The sequence below is a fragment of the Sinocyclocheilus rhinocerous genome, unplaced genomic scaffold (assembly GCF_001515625.1).
Source record: "Sinocyclocheilus rhinocerous isolate Xijiao unplaced genomic scaffold, SAMN03320098_v1.1 scaffold1055, whole genome shotgun sequence".
NCBI classification, from domain to species: Eukaryota; Metazoa; Chordata; class Actinopteri; order Cypriniformes; family Cyprinidae; genus Sinocyclocheilus; species Sinocyclocheilus rhinocerous.
In genome coordinates this window covers 539,458-555,698 of record NW_015658727.1, presented here as the reverse complement: position 1 = coordinate 555,698, position 16,241 = coordinate 539,458, and the positions used below count along the sequence as shown (strand labels likewise).

At 37.5% G+C, this 16,241-nt stretch overlaps 2 protein-coding genes across 4 annotated transcripts in view; one reads left to right on the top strand and one right to left on the bottom strand.

The window, feature by feature from the left end:
• The window catches only part of LOC107722829 (phosphoglycerate mutase 2-like), a 2,826-nt gene extending 1,022 nt beyond the window's left edge, over positions 1 to 1,804 (top strand). The window contains exons 2-4 of one of the 3 annotated variants that reach the window (XM_016531319.1): positions 336 to 628; positions 844 to 1,024; positions 1,402 to 1,804. In XM_016531319.1, the coding sequence (XP_016386805.1) occupies positions 336 to 628; positions 844 to 1,024; positions 1,402 to 1,571 (644 nt within the window). In that variant the 3' untranslated portion in view covers positions 1,572 to 1,804. The remainder of the gene's footprint in view (positions 1 to 335; positions 629 to 843; positions 1,025 to 1,401) is intronic. The other 2 variants (XM_016531317.1, XM_016531318.1) reach the window with 2 other exon arrangements.
• Positions 1,805 to 9,112: 7,308 nt separating this feature from the next.
• Positions 9,113 to 16,235, bottom strand: LOC107722822 (crk-like protein). Its single transcript, XM_016531308.1, has 3 exons — positions 15,237 to 16,235; positions 12,913 to 13,384; positions 9,113 to 10,836 (listed from the first exon to the last, which is right to left on the bottom strand). The coding sequence occupies exons 1-3, from the start codon at positions 15,545 to 15,547 to the stop codon at positions 10,702 to 10,704; spliced, it is 918 nt and encodes a 305-aa protein (XP_016386794.1). The 5' UTR covers positions 15,548 to 16,235; the 3' UTR covers positions 9,113 to 10,701.
• Positions 16,236 to 16,241: the final 6 nt, after the last annotated feature.

Here is a 16,241-nt window from a genome sequence, read left to right as displayed (position 1 = left end):
TATATATATATATATATATATATATATATATATATATATATATATTTTTTTTTTTAATATAATAAATATTAAACTATTTATATATAAAACTATTCATACCTTTAATTCTACCATAATTCATTCATGCATGTGACACTTTACTTTTATGTCACTTCTATGTCAGTTTTTGTGTAAAAACTGATGATGGCATGGCTGCAAGTTCGATCATGTTCCATTCCTCTTTTACCAGTCAAGACGATACAAGGGTCTGAAAGAGGGTGAGCTTCCCATCTGCGAGAGCTTGAAGGACACCATCGCTCGTGCCCTGCCTTTCTGGAATGAGGTTATTGAGCGTGGTGCTCAAGCCATCAAAGATGCAGGCATGAAGTTTGATGTGTGCTACACCTCCGTTCTGAAGCGCGCTATCAAGACTCTGTGGACCATCATGGAGGTCAGAGACCAGATGTGGCTGCCTGTAGTGCGCACCTGGCGTCTGAATGAACGTCACTACGGTGGTCTGACTGGTCTGAACAAGGCAGAGACGGCAGCCAAGCACGGAGAGGAGCAGGTCAAGATCTGGCGCAGATCATTCGATATTCCCCCTCCCCCTATGGATAAGGACCATCAATACCACAAGATCATCAGTGAGGTAAGAGAAAGATGTTAAAGATAAATATAAAAAATATTAAGTAAATTTGACAGACACACACACACACACACACACACACACACACATATATATATACCATAATTCATTCATGCATGTGACACTTTACTTTTATGTCACTTCTATGTCAGTTTTTGTGTAAAAACTGATGATGGCATGGCTGCAAGTTCGATCATGTTCCATTCCTCTTTTACCAGTCAAGACGATACAAGGGTCTGAAAGAGGGTGAGCTTCCCATCTGCGAGAGCTTGAAGGACACCATCGCTCGTGCCCTGCCTTTCTGGAATGAGGTTATTGTACCTGAGATCAAGGCCGGCAAAAACGTCATAATAGCAGCCCACGGCAACAGCCTCCGTGGTATCGTCAAGCACTTAGAGAGTGAGTATCATCCCACCAAGCATTTAGTTTAAAGACTATTTAGGGACTTAAGCAGGCGAGTGATGTGTTATATAATAAAACTGCAAGTTAGCTGAGCATATCAAGGAACAAAACATATAGCATTCAGAAACACATAGCGTGTCTGACCACCATGCTTCAATGATCCCAGATGATACAGAGACTATTTATAGCCCTCATTCATACATAGAAGAGATTAGGAGGTTTCTATTACAGGCACAACCTTTCAGCAGAAAGGTTCTGCATTCTCCCTAGAGAGTGATGCACTGTAAAATGTAAAGATCACAGGGGTCAAGGAAAGGTCAAGGCTTTGAAACCTCAGTGTATATATGTGACAAGATGTTCACCTGTGTCTACAGGCATGTCAGATGCAGCCATCATGGAGCTGAACCTGCCCACAGGCATTCCCATCGTCTATGAGCTGGACAAGGACCTGAAGCCCATCAAACCCATGCAGTTCCTGGGAGACGAGGAAACAGTGCGCAAAGCCATGGAGGCTGTGGCCGCCCAGGGCAAGGTCAAAAAGTGAAGAGCTGACACAACCCAGAGACTGAAATACCCTGAACCTAAAAGAAAGGGGCGCACTATTGGACCCAAGTCTGTTTGAAGACCACCAAATGAATGAAAGTGAACACATGACATGGACAGGACTGTCACCCCTCCCCCCAAACATTCTCACATTTCACCACCATTTGTAAACCCTCTTGTGTTGGACTGCCCCATTCTGACACAGCAAATAAAAGTGAGCACCATTTTGTGTACCTCCTTTTTCGCTTGAGTCATTCCTCCCCCTCTTCTTCCCTCTCTGCATTAATTCAGGGATTTCAGCAGAACGGTGCGCTGCTGTGTAAGCTGACCCAAAGGGCACACCAAAGAGGTTGCTGAGCTCATTTTGGCAGCCGTCCACACTGTGGTGCAGTGGCGGCTCATCTAGCCACAGTTCTCTACGAGAGCCCGCTGCACATGACGGCCCATAATGGCTACGGCATCCTGCCAGCACCACAATTAGCAGCAGCTCAGGTTTCCTGGTGACAAAAGGACAGGGGTGTGTGTGGATGTGCATGTATGATGGTCTATGATTGGAAAAGTCGGAATTAGACAGTCAAAAAATAAAAACTTATATTGCTAATTACATGACTAAAAAATTTATTAAATAGTATAAAATAGTAAATATAAATATATACATAATAGTGTTTAGATAGATAGATAGATAGATAGATTTATATATTATTATATATGTATACAAATTCCAAATGATATATAAAATAAAATATAAAATAAAAAACATATAAATTGTATAAATATATAATAATGTATAATTGGCTTTTTATATACTTTTTATATATAACATTTAAAAAAAAATGCTATCTATTTTACCTGGCTTTGAGACAGTTGCTGAAATATATTATGCGGGTCATTGTTGGATTGGTGCTGGTCTAGCATAGAGCAATTTTATTTTAATCTATACATTCATCCAAAAATTAAAATTTATATTACCAAAAATAAAATAAAATATAAAATAAAATTTGTATACATATATAATATCATATAATTGCTTGTTATATATAATTATATTCATATATTTTTTTAACCATATACATTTTTATATTAATTTGTATCTATTTTACCTGACTTTCAGATAGTTTATGCTGGTTTGGTGCTGGTCTTACTGATCGATGATGTTGCCATGTTGTTCAGTAATTAAAATGGTCTTTCTAATTAAGCTGGGTGTCCAACTAAGTAGTCTGGAAGGGCTGCCAGCATATCAGAATCCTAAACACAATTTAGGATATGAGATAAGACACAAATAAGCTTTTAGCGAGCCATCAAATTTTAAATGCAGCAATTTTAAAGGCAGTGCTACAAAGGGCAAAAATTATGCAGAGCAAATCATGTTGCAGTAAACTATACTGTTAAACAGTGACCTGGTGCAATGACACAATTTATCTAAGAGAACTGGTGAGTGTCCAAACTGCTTTACTAAATCAACCCAATACTGCCATCTATTGTTTAACATATAGCATTACATAATATTCTGGTCCGTCATTAGAAAGTACTGGGAGAAAAAGTGGCATCTACCCAATTACAGTAAATGTCTTTAAAAATAAACGTCTTATGCCTGTTTATAGGTTTCAGTCTTATAAAACTAGATTTGTTTGGCCAAAAAAAATGTTTTGAATTGTAAAGTTGGCTAATTACCCAGTGTAAATTCATACAGTAAAGCATGAGAGTCCATCACAGTAAGGATGTTTTCATGGGTTATTGTTCACAGAAAACCACAAAAGTTCTTACTTCCTCTTAGTAAATTCTTATTTCCACAGTTAGTTCTGGTCAAAATGTCTTACCGTTCTTGACAGGTGGAGTCATTCTTGTTGAAGACAAGAATTCTCTCCTCAGGCACAGAGTGAATGGGTTAGGTTGACTTCAGGAGTGGTGAGATGTTTCTACATGTTGCTCTGGTGAGCGGATTCTTGGAACTCACTTGCTGTGATGTCTCTCACTTGGTTTCCTCAGATTCGTTGTATTTCAATCCTGTGTGAAAGTCAGATATTTTGGTGACTATTATACAAGTCCAAATGCCTATGCTGGTTATGGCCCTGGTAGCATATTCTCAAATATATTAGTTTGACTCTAAACTATGTGTGCATTAATAATATGTAGGCTAGTTAGTAATTTTTTTACCCTGTAAACTTTTGTCCAGCACTACTTAAATATTAAGACAGAAATGTTTATTTTCCTCCATTTAATAGCAAAATACAAATTATGAAAACAAGACCACCGTCTGAAAAACAGATACACTGCATCCTGTTCTAATAGTGTACTGTTTGAGAGATTGTTGTTCACTCCAATATAAATTAAAGTAATACATTATATATATATATATACAGTGGGTACGGAAAGTGTTCAGACCCCCTTAAATTTTTCACTCTTTGTTATATTGCAGCCATTTGCTAAAATCATTTAAGTTAATTTTTTTTTCCTCATTAATGTACACACAGCACCCCATATTGACAGAAAAACACAGAATTGTTGACATCTTTGCAGATTTATTAAAAAAGAAAAACTGAAACATCACATGGTCCTAAGTATTCAGACACTTTGCTCTTGAAAAATTTAAGGGGGTCTGAATACTTTCCGTACCCACTGTATATATATATATATATATATTAAAATAAAAAATAAATAACTTTAATTTATATTGGAGTGAACAACAATCTCTCAGACAGTACAGTATAAATTAATAGAGTGAATGATCTTGCAATCCTTTGATATTTCAAAGGTTAAGCATCTTAAATCTTTTAAATGTTTTGAAGGTTAAATCTTTTTGAAGAAAACAAATAACCAGTATTGCTTACCATAACAGAGAAGGGTAGGATGAGGAGGAGCAATTGAAATGAAATCACAGTATATAAACAGATCTCTAAACATAAAAGCTTGTATAAAATAATTGCTAACTGGATGTAGTCCAATATTTATTTTGAGTGTTAGAGATCTTACTCATTTAAAGAGAAATTATCTTTGCAGCAACAAAACAGAGGGCCATAGCCGTGTAATTATTGATTGATTATTGATTGATTATGCTTGTGGGTCACTGGGCGCGCTGTGGATGATTATTTGTGTCTGGGTGCAGGAGAGAAGAGAGAAGTGTTGAAAATAAAATATTATTATTATTATTATTATTATACGCGTTTAACGTTTCTTCTGCCGAAACAATATAACTCTTAAAGATATGTAACATAAGTTAAGATAACAGATGTGGTGCAAGATGTTTTGAGTTGTGACTGACTGGAACATTTTCTTTCACCAGCAGATGGCGATATTTCTAAAAGATTAGTCATGTAGTAGCAATATCGCGAGAATCACGAAACGAGATTTTTCGTTTGTCTATTTTACTCGCGAGTTGGGGAAAAAAAGGAATGTTTTCTATTAAAAAAAACAATTCTGAAAAACATTCTGCTTGGAAACCTTAATGTCCATGGCTCCATAAAAACGAGTCTCAAAAACTCATGAAAAAACTGTTGCCTTAAATACTAGAGTACAAAAATAAGACGTTAGTGTGTTAGCATTTCTTCAGTATTGCTGTATCTCAATTGTTAAGGGCGTTATATAAATTAAACTAAGTCATAATTATCTCCACCTCTTGTGATATTTAATAACCCAGGCTGGGTGTTTAAATGCTGTTTACATTAATACTTTTTTTTTCATAGGGTATAGAAGTTATCTACTAGTCTAAAGATTTGTCAGTTGTCAGTTATTGTACCACAGCTGATGATGCCAGTTTATTCTTATTGACTTTTCAGTCATCAGACTCCCATCTATCTGGGCCTGTTATTTCTCACATTGGATACATTGTATAACACTGCTGTTCAGTGTTCACTGAGGTTACTGGCTATCTATATATTGTACAGAATTGCTTTAAACCTGCTGATTGTAAAACATTATCCTCATTTTAGTTTCTCATTAGGTGAGGGCACAGGGTATATATAGAGAGAAGCAGAGATAAGCAAGGTCTCAGGGGCTTGAATTAAGCCCCGGTTCTGACTCTATATCTGACCCAGATAACTCAACATGGCCTCATTTCCACAGCAGAAGGCAGTGAGTGGCGTATGTCCTTGTAAATGTTTGATCATCAGCCATCCCAAATGGGGCGTGAAGATTCTGGAAGGGATCAGGATTGATTTAGACAACACAAAGACAAAGACAACATTCTGGTAACATTTGCTAGAAGCAGGAGTGATGATTAAATATACTGTTCAAATGTTTCTCATGACGTGTTAGAGTAGCCAAAGAAGTGAATTATGATGGTTTGGCATCACCAAGAGAATTGCAAACAATTTCTTTTAATTTGGTATTTTAAAAGTATTTTAACAGAAAAATTATAATCAAATTGATTAAAATAATAATAATACATACATATTTTACACATTTTTCAAGCTTCTACTGACATTTCAGCAGTTAAAATAAGATGATACTAAGAAACATACTTTTTTGGTTGTTCCGAATTATTAAGAATTATTAATGTTCTTAATAATTACATTGCACAGATGTGGTGAAGGTTCAGTTGACTGAGACTAATCAAAGACTAAATATAGGACATCGGTGCTTCTGCTGTTCTGTGCACACAGATTATTTTGGCACAGATTGTCTGTTAGATGAGGATTACCTTGCAGCACTTTAACAGAAAAGAGAAATTGAGAATCAAAGTGATTATATTTCCATCAATCTTGATAAGTGATATCACATTTAATTATGCACAATTAACTTTGCAGAAACTTGCAGATGAAGAGGACTCAAGAGTAAACCTCATGTCAGTGTTATGGTCTCACTGAATATGCTTTTAAAATATGCTTTCTAAACACAGCGAGTATGAGAGTGTTGGTATGTTTAGTTAAAATAACCAAATACGATTTCTAAAAAAAATAAAAATTCACTATGCAGTCACTCAACAGCATGGTAAAGTGAAGCAGATTTAAATTTGGACAGACTTGCACTTTTTATGGAACATATGCTGAACTGTTGATTTTATTCAATTGATGTTTCCATTCCATGTCATGCATTACATAAGTGAGTGGTGTCAAAATACACAACCAGTGTTTTCCAGATATAATCAACCATACATCAGCCTTTAAAGTAATAGTTCTGGCAAAAATACAAGTGCATAATCCATAATAACATTTTGTCCAGTCCTTTCACATCCACTGACAATATTTGTTTAGAACTGTTTTGGACTGCTTCGTTTGTAAACAGTGCTTGATCTGTGCATATTTTTCTCCTGATTCAGACAAGGCAACTTTTTTCACTGGAGAAAGGAATATTATGAATAGAGGACTTGTATTTTAGTTGGAAGCAACAGTATGAGATTAAAAATGGATTAATTTAACACAAACAAGCAACTTTTCACTTCACTTGAGTCATTTGGATAACTTGTGGAATATTGTGATGCTTTTATCAGCTGTTTGGACTCTCATTTTCACGGCACCCATTCACTGCAGAGGATTCATTGTTGAGCAAATGATGTAATGCAAAATTTCTCAAAATCTGTACTGAATTCTGATGAAGAAATAAACTCATCAACATATGAGGGCCTGAGAGTGAGTACCGTACATTTATTTTTCATTTTTTGGGTGAATTATTCCTTTAAAAGACTGACAAGTAAATTATATGTAATGCATCTGGAGACTAATCTGCAACTTTTTCTCATATAACATTACTTTTACTTTTGTATCTCTGATTCAACTGACATAAAGTCCAAATCACCTTCTACAAGCTCCCTAAAATATATATCAGTAAATAAATATCGAAGCCCAGCAACAATTACGCAATTCGCTTTATTTTTAGCTCCTCCATTGCAGTGTCTGTCAGGCTTCCAAAATGGAAACACAGTCCTGGGGTAATGGTTTGATGCTGTCAAGCTTATCTGCACTTGTTTGTGAGAATCTTTAGACCAACACAATCATCTAAAAACCATGAGCAAAGGCCTTGCAAATTACAATTAGCTGGCTTTAAAGAGTGACTGTATTCTCACTAACAAAACCTGGCATTTGATATATTTCAAAAGTAGGTTATATAATTTTAAATTAATTTTTAGGACTGATTACAGGTTTAAACAAAGAGATCACTTTTAAGGTGAAGTGAGTCATTTCTACATCACCATAACAGAATTTCATTCCTCCCATCTTTCATCATTTACATTGAATCAAGAAATGTTGATATGTCCGCTTATAGTCACTCTTTTGACTACTGACATAAACTAGTCTGGTCCAGTTTGCAGCTTATTCTGGCTAGGAACCACCCATTTTGTATGGGAAATACCAGATTTGTAATCTACTTGGCTGTAAATGTGACTCATCACACTATAGCCTTAAGAAAATGATAGAGCTGCTCAAACAGACTGGAGACCCATTTGTTACTGTTATAGCGGCAAAGAAATGACACACTTTACCTTTAAATAATCCTTATTTGGCCTCCAGGTTGTTGTCTACAGACTTTCCCCCAAATATTCCTTTGTCAACAGTTGCTACACAGTGCCCTCAAATAACTGAGGGAGATTGCCGTGATGAATCCATGCCAACAGACAAGGAAACACAAGCAACTACTTGGGAAAAGAACCTGAGCCATGAAGAACACATTTTGCACAACATCACATAACCATTTTGTTGTGATGATGTTGATGCAAACATTACATCAAGGTCACAGACGTATATACTTAAAAAGAAGGGTTCTTGATTTACTGAAGAAAAAAAAAGCAATGCTTGACCTTCATAACTTTCTCTAGGTCATCATAGCACAGGGTTTCTTTTTTTGGACACTTCATTAAAATTCTTTAATTATGTCTTGTCTCCAGAGCACAGTCACAATCACAACTGCTAATAAAAATTCGTAACCAACCTCTTGTTCCAGATACTGAACAGTCTCTAAACAGGCTGTTACGTCACCATTTGGGTGAACAAAATGTCTGTAGAAACAGAAGCTTTGAAATGACCCACTTTAGGACTCCGAAGTCTCCAGAATGATATTTGAACTTCTGTTTACAAGGTTCCCATTAAGAGATTGTTCACCCAAGAATTTACTCACCCTCAAGTCGTTCCAAACCTGTATGAGTTTATTTTTTATGCTGAAAAAAGATATTTTAAAGTATGTTGGCAGAATAGGTGATGCTAGCCACCAACTTCCACGGTTTGGTTACCAACATTTTTCAAAGGTTCATCTCTTGTGTTCAACAGCTGAAAGAAATTCATAAAGATTTGAAACAACTTAAGGGTGAGTAAATGACTTCAACTACTTCATTTAAAAGACCTTTTCATGAGCAGCCATTTGTGATTACTATTTTTTTTAGGATTCAATGTAGCAGAAACTGCTAGGATGGATATTCATTTGTATGTCTGGTACCAATCTTTAAAATTAGGATGTAAACAATAACACGTAATAACAAGAAAAAAAATTGTATTAACTATGTAAATGTCCAAAACGTTTTATATATTAAATACTATGATATTTCCATTTTTAATATTTCCAGGTTTTCCATAACCATGGAAAGTCCATATACACAAAGTTGGTCATACACTCACAGAGAAGTAGACATAAATTTTATTTACTCGTTCTGTACATAATGGGTAATACCAGCACGGGTGTTAACCATGGGAAATATTATTAACACATGTAAATGTAAGAAAATAAAAGGCACAAATTTTCATCTTAAACGAATGAGACCAATAAAAGAAACAATAAACAGTAATGCTGTTAAAGCCTTAGAAAAAAGGGAAAAACGTATGTATTTGAAACCTTAAATTATCTGAGCTCTTCTAAAAGATATGGGTTGGTCTATTGCAATATGAATGTTTAGCCTTAAATTGATGCTAGGGATGTAAACCAGACAAAGGTGAATTAATTTTGAAAAGGAAAAATAAAGAAAATCAACAGACAGAAATAAAAGACATGACATGAAGCAGCATTTAACCTAAGAGGGAAATCCCTCTTGGCCAGAAGGTCATGCACAGAGGCCACCAGCAGGCTTTTTTAAATCCCTTTTTAGAAAACGCCAGTTTATTTCAACACACAGTAAATGATTGATTCAACACCTGGCTAATAAAAGAAACTCAATACAGATGGACAAAACATAAAAGTTGTGTTTATGTCAAGTTACTGTGTCAAAATTGGGCAGAAACCGTCAAAGTTATAGCAGATAACTTGTGATGTGCAGTAACAGTCAAGAAATGGAGCAAGATCCAGATTTTACTGACACCTTTACTGAATGGGACAATCAGACACTGAATCCAGTCCTCCAGAGTTGAGCTCATGATTGCACAGCTGACATTTCCAGCTTGTCCAATGGAAAAGATGAGGTGCGTTTTTACTCTCCCCAGACCCAAGCTCGCATCTAAGGCATCACAACCAGATGCTAAAAGATCCACAGACAAGCCCTTCACCATTCAAAAGATCCCCCGAGTCTAGCCACAACCATCTAGCTACACTACTACTGCAATTTACAGATAAGTTATTATGGCACAAATAAAAAGGCTACAGTAGACTAGTCCCACATACTAGTTGAGGAAAAAAATAACTTTAACTGGTGAGTCTGCTTCTAAGGTCAATCAGGAGTGGTGCAGTTGTTGCTACTCTAAGAACCGGCCACTGCAATACCCTACCTTTATCTTCAAGTCATGGCTGTTTCCAAAGGTCAGTATCACTAGGATTATGTGTAACAAAATGTAACAAAAGACAAAATAAAAGTTAAATTTTAAGTGAACAATTGGCAATCAAACCAGAGGGTATAATGATCCTCATTTCCCTTTCTTAACACAACATATTTAAGCTCGCAAAAGTCAAAGTTAAAGACAGAAAACTGCATGAGAGTGGCAAGAAGGCTCAGGTCACGTTGGAGGACTCATTTCACCTTGTCACAGGTACAGATGGCCGATGAGTGGAAATAACAGAGTATTAAGGGCAGAAACAAAAAAAAAACACTGATTCGCCTGTAACCAGGTGAGAGGGATTAAGAACCGTTTGATTTCGGAGCTGTAAACAGTCAGAAGCCACGCAAATGGTTTGCTTGAGAAATGCGCCACGGCTGAGCCCCAAGGCAGGCAAGCGTAATACCGGTGGTGACTTGATGGGGCGGCCGGCGAGCTGACGGGGTGCTGACAAGCACATGGACCAGATCATTCGTTCTCATCTGGGTTTTGGGGGTCCAATATTTTCACATGGGTGAAAGGGAATAAACCTCTCCGGCCATTTACCTCCCCTTCCCACTGACCGCTGATGTTCATCCTAGTCACTTTCACAATGTCGCCCACCTGTAAGGAAAAAAACAAACAACGTACAGGTCTTTTAAAGCATTTAGAATAGAGAAAAAAATTGAGAGTATGGTATTCACTAGAGGTCGACCGATGTATCGGTTTTGCCGATTAATCGGCACCGATAGTTTTTGTTTTTTAAACACCGAACTTCAAACTCATCTATGCCTCATTGTTCGTTAACTTGTGTCCGTTTGGTAATTAAATAAACTGTTTTAGGCCGCTGCTCGAATTGAACGCGTCCGGAGTGTGTGTGATACCGGTGAGTTCTCCTAGACCAGAGGTCGGGAACCTAGTTGTAAATCAACCTCACAGTAAAAGCCCTGCACAATTTTTGACGATTTGTTGCATATTTGTGTATTTTAGTTTCCATGGTCCTAATAAAGTTTCTATTATTAAAACCTTATTGAAAACACACACACACTTATTTAATTTGTAACATTAAGATTAATGAAAGCTGTGTAATGAAAGTATTGTTCCTTGTTAGAGTGTGTTAATTTCAAAATTGTTATTACTACTACTACTACTACTAGTGTGGTTCAATACTGTTTTTTAAAAAAAGCATTATTTTAGTTTTTGTTCAGTATCCATTTTAAAAACTATCGGTTAATTAATCGGTATCGGCCAGTGTGGTCCAACCTAACTATCGGTATCGGCAAAATCCACTATCGGTCGACCTCTAGTATTCACATTATTTAGCATGACAGAAAAATTATATTGGCTTCTTAAAAAGCGCTGTGAAAGCTCTGAGATTTCATAAAACCCATAATCTATCAAATTCAGGGAAAGCCTGGGGAAAAGATTATGTCCTACCCACCAGAAATCATATCTAAGGAACAAAATATTTTTCAAAGCTATGGAAATCCTCTGAGTGCATAAAGCAGTACAGAGTTACCGGTTTACACCTGTTAAAACACTGATGAAAATATCACTCTTATCTAAAATCATTATTGAAGCATGTTAAACATTATAAAACCATTATAAAATTATCCTTTTGACACCAATTTTACAGGACTCGGCATATTAACCAACATGCTTCAAACAGCTGTTCTAAATCAGACCCTTTTGCTTTAGGCCGTAACAAACTGGCATAATCCTTGTTTCCATATACAACTGCACTCATATGTAAAATACAGCAGACAGATGGAAAAATTGTGTACAAAACATACAAAAAAAAAAAGGGGCCAAATGACAATGTAAATACACATCCATGAGTTTCACAACCTTTTTTCTGCACCTTCCTGAATCAACTGGCACATTCTCAGGCTGACTAAGACATAGCTTATGTAATGTTTTCTACAAATGAACAAGGCCTGGCATGTAGAAACGGATAGAGGAGTGCTGGAACTTGCCAGGTGGGATGACTAAGTATGGAATTTCATTCTAGACACTGAACAAACCAACAATAAATTCTACACTGATTTGGACAAAAAAAATAAAGCCTCCCCACTCAAAACTGAACTGTAACTGAGCCTCTGTGCTACAGTTCTTAGAGATGTGCGGCCCATGCAAATTGCAAACTATGAAAAGTAAAAGTAAATGAAAATGGTTTAATGCATTAAAAACCTATTCTAAGCACAGGAACAAACACTTTGGATATTAAGCTTTATTTTTCACTAACAAGTCGATAGCTGTCTAAGGAAAGTCCCTCAAAAACATAGAACTGAGCAGGCAAATGTGTCATCAAGAGAAAATATTGGTCATTTCACATTTCCATGCTATCAGCACCATCTGACCAAAAGTAATGAAGGGTAAAATCCCTTTAAATGTGTAATCACTGCACCAGTTAAATCTTATGAACCATAGAGAAATAGCTTCATTAGGTGTCTATGGCAGCCAGTACTGCATCTTTTACATTGCTATAAATCAACCAATCAATTAGCCAGCAAAAATCTATGCTTACTGAATAACCTTTGGTAATTAGTAAACTGAAGGAAAGAAATGAAGGTATGGGTTTTAGTGGGCATAAGGCTGCTCATATTATCCCTCATCAATAAAACAGAAACGTGCAGATTCACCTCAGCTGGTGCTAAATGCAAATTTTGGTTTATGGAAATCCATAATTTAGTTACCTACCTCCAATGCTAAGGCAGTCTTGTCATATGCACATGGCACTCGTTTCTGGATCGCCTTCGCCAACACTGGCCCGTTCTGCACAGAAGGCAGTGGGTTGATGACAGCGCCGGGTGTGATGGGAGGAATGGGTGATGGAGTCTGAGGCTGAGCATAGGCGTGTGCTGGCTCAGGGATGCCATAGCTATTGGAATTGCGTGAACCATGGCCAGGCTGACCGGGATGAGGCGAAGGCCTCACCAGTTTTTCTACGTAGGGAACAGGAATCATGCCTACTCTGCCTTCTTTGTTCTTGGCACTCCACCACTGCTCCTCAGGCTTGTCTAGAATAATTAGGATTTCACCCTTCTTGAAAGGAAGGTCTTCAGCATCGCTACCAGTGAAGTCATAAAGAGTCCGCACATACTCCTGGTTCTCATCTCCGAGTCCCCCGGATGGCTGAATAGGAATACTGGGCAGAGGGGTACTGGGGTACCTGTAATACAATGATGAAAGTATTTTTAGAATTGAATAATCAACAACAAAAGGAGGATTTTTAACAGCACATCAAAGGGGAAATGCTTAAATCCACTTCTTGCTAGGCGGTTAGTCTTTTGTAATATCCAATCCACTACTGAATGTGCACTTTCACATGTACAGTTAACTTCCTGGTATCTTGAATAGGAATGACTGAATTTCTTTTTAATGCACCGCTCAATGAGAACATTTTAAAACATACAGGAAGTAAATTGAGGGGAATTACAGTTATGTTCAACTGACCACTTTCATCTTGACAATAATAATATGAGGATAAGAATCAATGTGAAGAACAACCAGCAATGCTACGACAAGCTGTTTTAACAGTTATTCATTAAAACCAGTAACACCTATTTTATGGCCACGTTCACACAGCAGTTCGGTTATTTACAGGTGTCACAACCGCATTCTGTAACCGAACTCACACCCATACATTTTCAGGACTCACAACCACATTCTCGGTACACACGCGCTGTGTGAACGGAACAGACTGGACAACTAGTTGTCTGTCACGTCATACAGTGCGAGAGGGAGCCGCTCTGCCGCACAAACACGTGTCTACCCGTGTGTTGCGTGTTTTCATGTGTGTTTTCAGTAACTTACAATGACGGTGAAATGAGCTGCGTGTCATCTGAACGTTTTAGAGCCCGTCAGTTTTGTGTTCTGCACGCGAATCAAATGCTCCGCTCTCCACCAAAATTTAAAAGCTGCTGTTGGTTAATGAAGATTTGACGAATGAACCCGCGGCTCAAATGGACTCTTGTCGTGTCAGAAAGTGACAAGACTTTCAGTTTTATGGACGTCGCCCTCTTTGATTTTACTTTGGTCACTATCGCTATGGTTACAGGTAGGGAATACAGGCTTGACTCCCGTTGCACGTTCATACAGACAGTATTCTAAACACAACTGTAAGCTGCTGTGAGAACGGGACATTTCGAGACTCACACCTATAAAGAAAATGCGGTTGTCAATCCCAAAAACTCACAGTGTGAATGTAGCCTTTTTGTTACTAGTATTTTATAATCACTAGTATGTAAGGCAAAAGTGATCAGTACCTTTCCAAATTTGCTGCAAGCACATTAGCTGGCGAAGACTTCTAATAATGCCAATTTTGGATGGCCATACAAAACTGCCAAATATTATTCTCATACTGTAATAAATAAGATCACAAGATGTAATAGTTTTGTATTTTGTCTGTTAAACTGAATACATGGCTTTAACTAACCACGTGACTTGTATCAACAAATGTATATTATTGCCATATGGACATTTTCTTAATTGTAACATTGAACCTGCAGTTTCTGTGAAGCTAAGCAAACAGTTTTTGTTAGTTACAAATTGCTGCTATTTCAGTTTTACTAGTATTAATTCATAAGATACCGAGACTTACAAGATACTAGCAGCTTTCCCAATTGTAACTAGTAATATTTCTTACCTCACTAGTTACAACTTCTTTTTACTTGTCATATTTAATCATTTAAAAAGTGGACATTCTGATTGTTTAATAACAAAAAAAAAAAACTTGTTAGCAGTTGTAGTAATACACTAGTACTAAGTAACTTTGTTACTAGTAGTAACTAAAACAATTTACAGCACCTAAGAACTACTTGTCACTACTGACAGTGACTAGTTTCAGCTAGCATCGGTGCTATTATGATTCAGTACAAGTATCTAACAAGATCCTAGTTAGTTTTAATGAATGAATGTTTAAACTGCTTGCCACAGCAAATAAGGGGAGGGAAGTGTACATCAGTGAGAAGAGGGGTGGATGATGTGACAATGTCAAAACGAAATGAAGCTCTTAACGTTACCTTGGTGCTGGCTCTATCAGGGTGGTCGTATCCAGATAATGTATTTTATAGAACTCCAAAAGGCCAGGTAGATTATCAAACTCTTGGTCGCCTATCTTGAATCTCTTGTTTGGCAAAGAGTTGATGATATAGTGAGAAACTTTGGAGTTTTCGGACACTGACAGTACATAATCACCAGGACAGGTGGAGGAATCTCGCACCAAAAACATCCCGTGTCTCTGTCCCTGTAGCCTATTCTGCGCCTCCTGTCTCGAAACCGGCCCGAAATACCAGCTGGCTCGGTCCGAGGAGTCGAACCGTGCAGACGACATGTTTGCTCAAAATACAACTGTAGCTGATGAATTCGAAGAAAACAGAAATAAGCAATAAATTAAAACCACAAACGCCTATTCTTACAAGCGACCAAACACTTTTTGATCCGACAGTCCTACTGAACCGCAACCTGACGTTTGACCAGACAGGCTGCGACTGGCGTCAACCAACTTTGATGCATCGCTAAATTTCCACCAACACAAGAATCACGACGGGCTTGGAACAGGTTTAAACAACCCCAAAAGTTCGCAAAGAACCAAAAAAACGCGTGTTTAGAATTAAAGTTCCCCTTTCCGCTCTCTCTTCCGTGAAAGCAGCTGCAGCTTATGAGACAATATAACGCATTAGCCAGTTAGCCGTCTTCAGTCACCGTCCGCTCAAGATGAGGCAAACAACGCCATAATATGTTAATAAATCGCTCTGCATGACGATTCAAGGCGACATATGTCGGTCGCGTCCAACAACGAGTCCTTCTTCGTGTATTACACCAAAGTACGGAAGAGTTTTGTCTCTTATTTAGACTCCCAACAGACTTCGAAGGCTGTAACAAAAATGGCGGCCCGCAACACGTCTTCACACACAACGAATTCTGAAATAATCTTCCAACAGAAAGTTTCCCTCCCTTTGCGCGGCGCTTCCCTATATGAGGCACGACGCTGCCACGCAACAAGACGACCAAGAGGATTTTTTTTT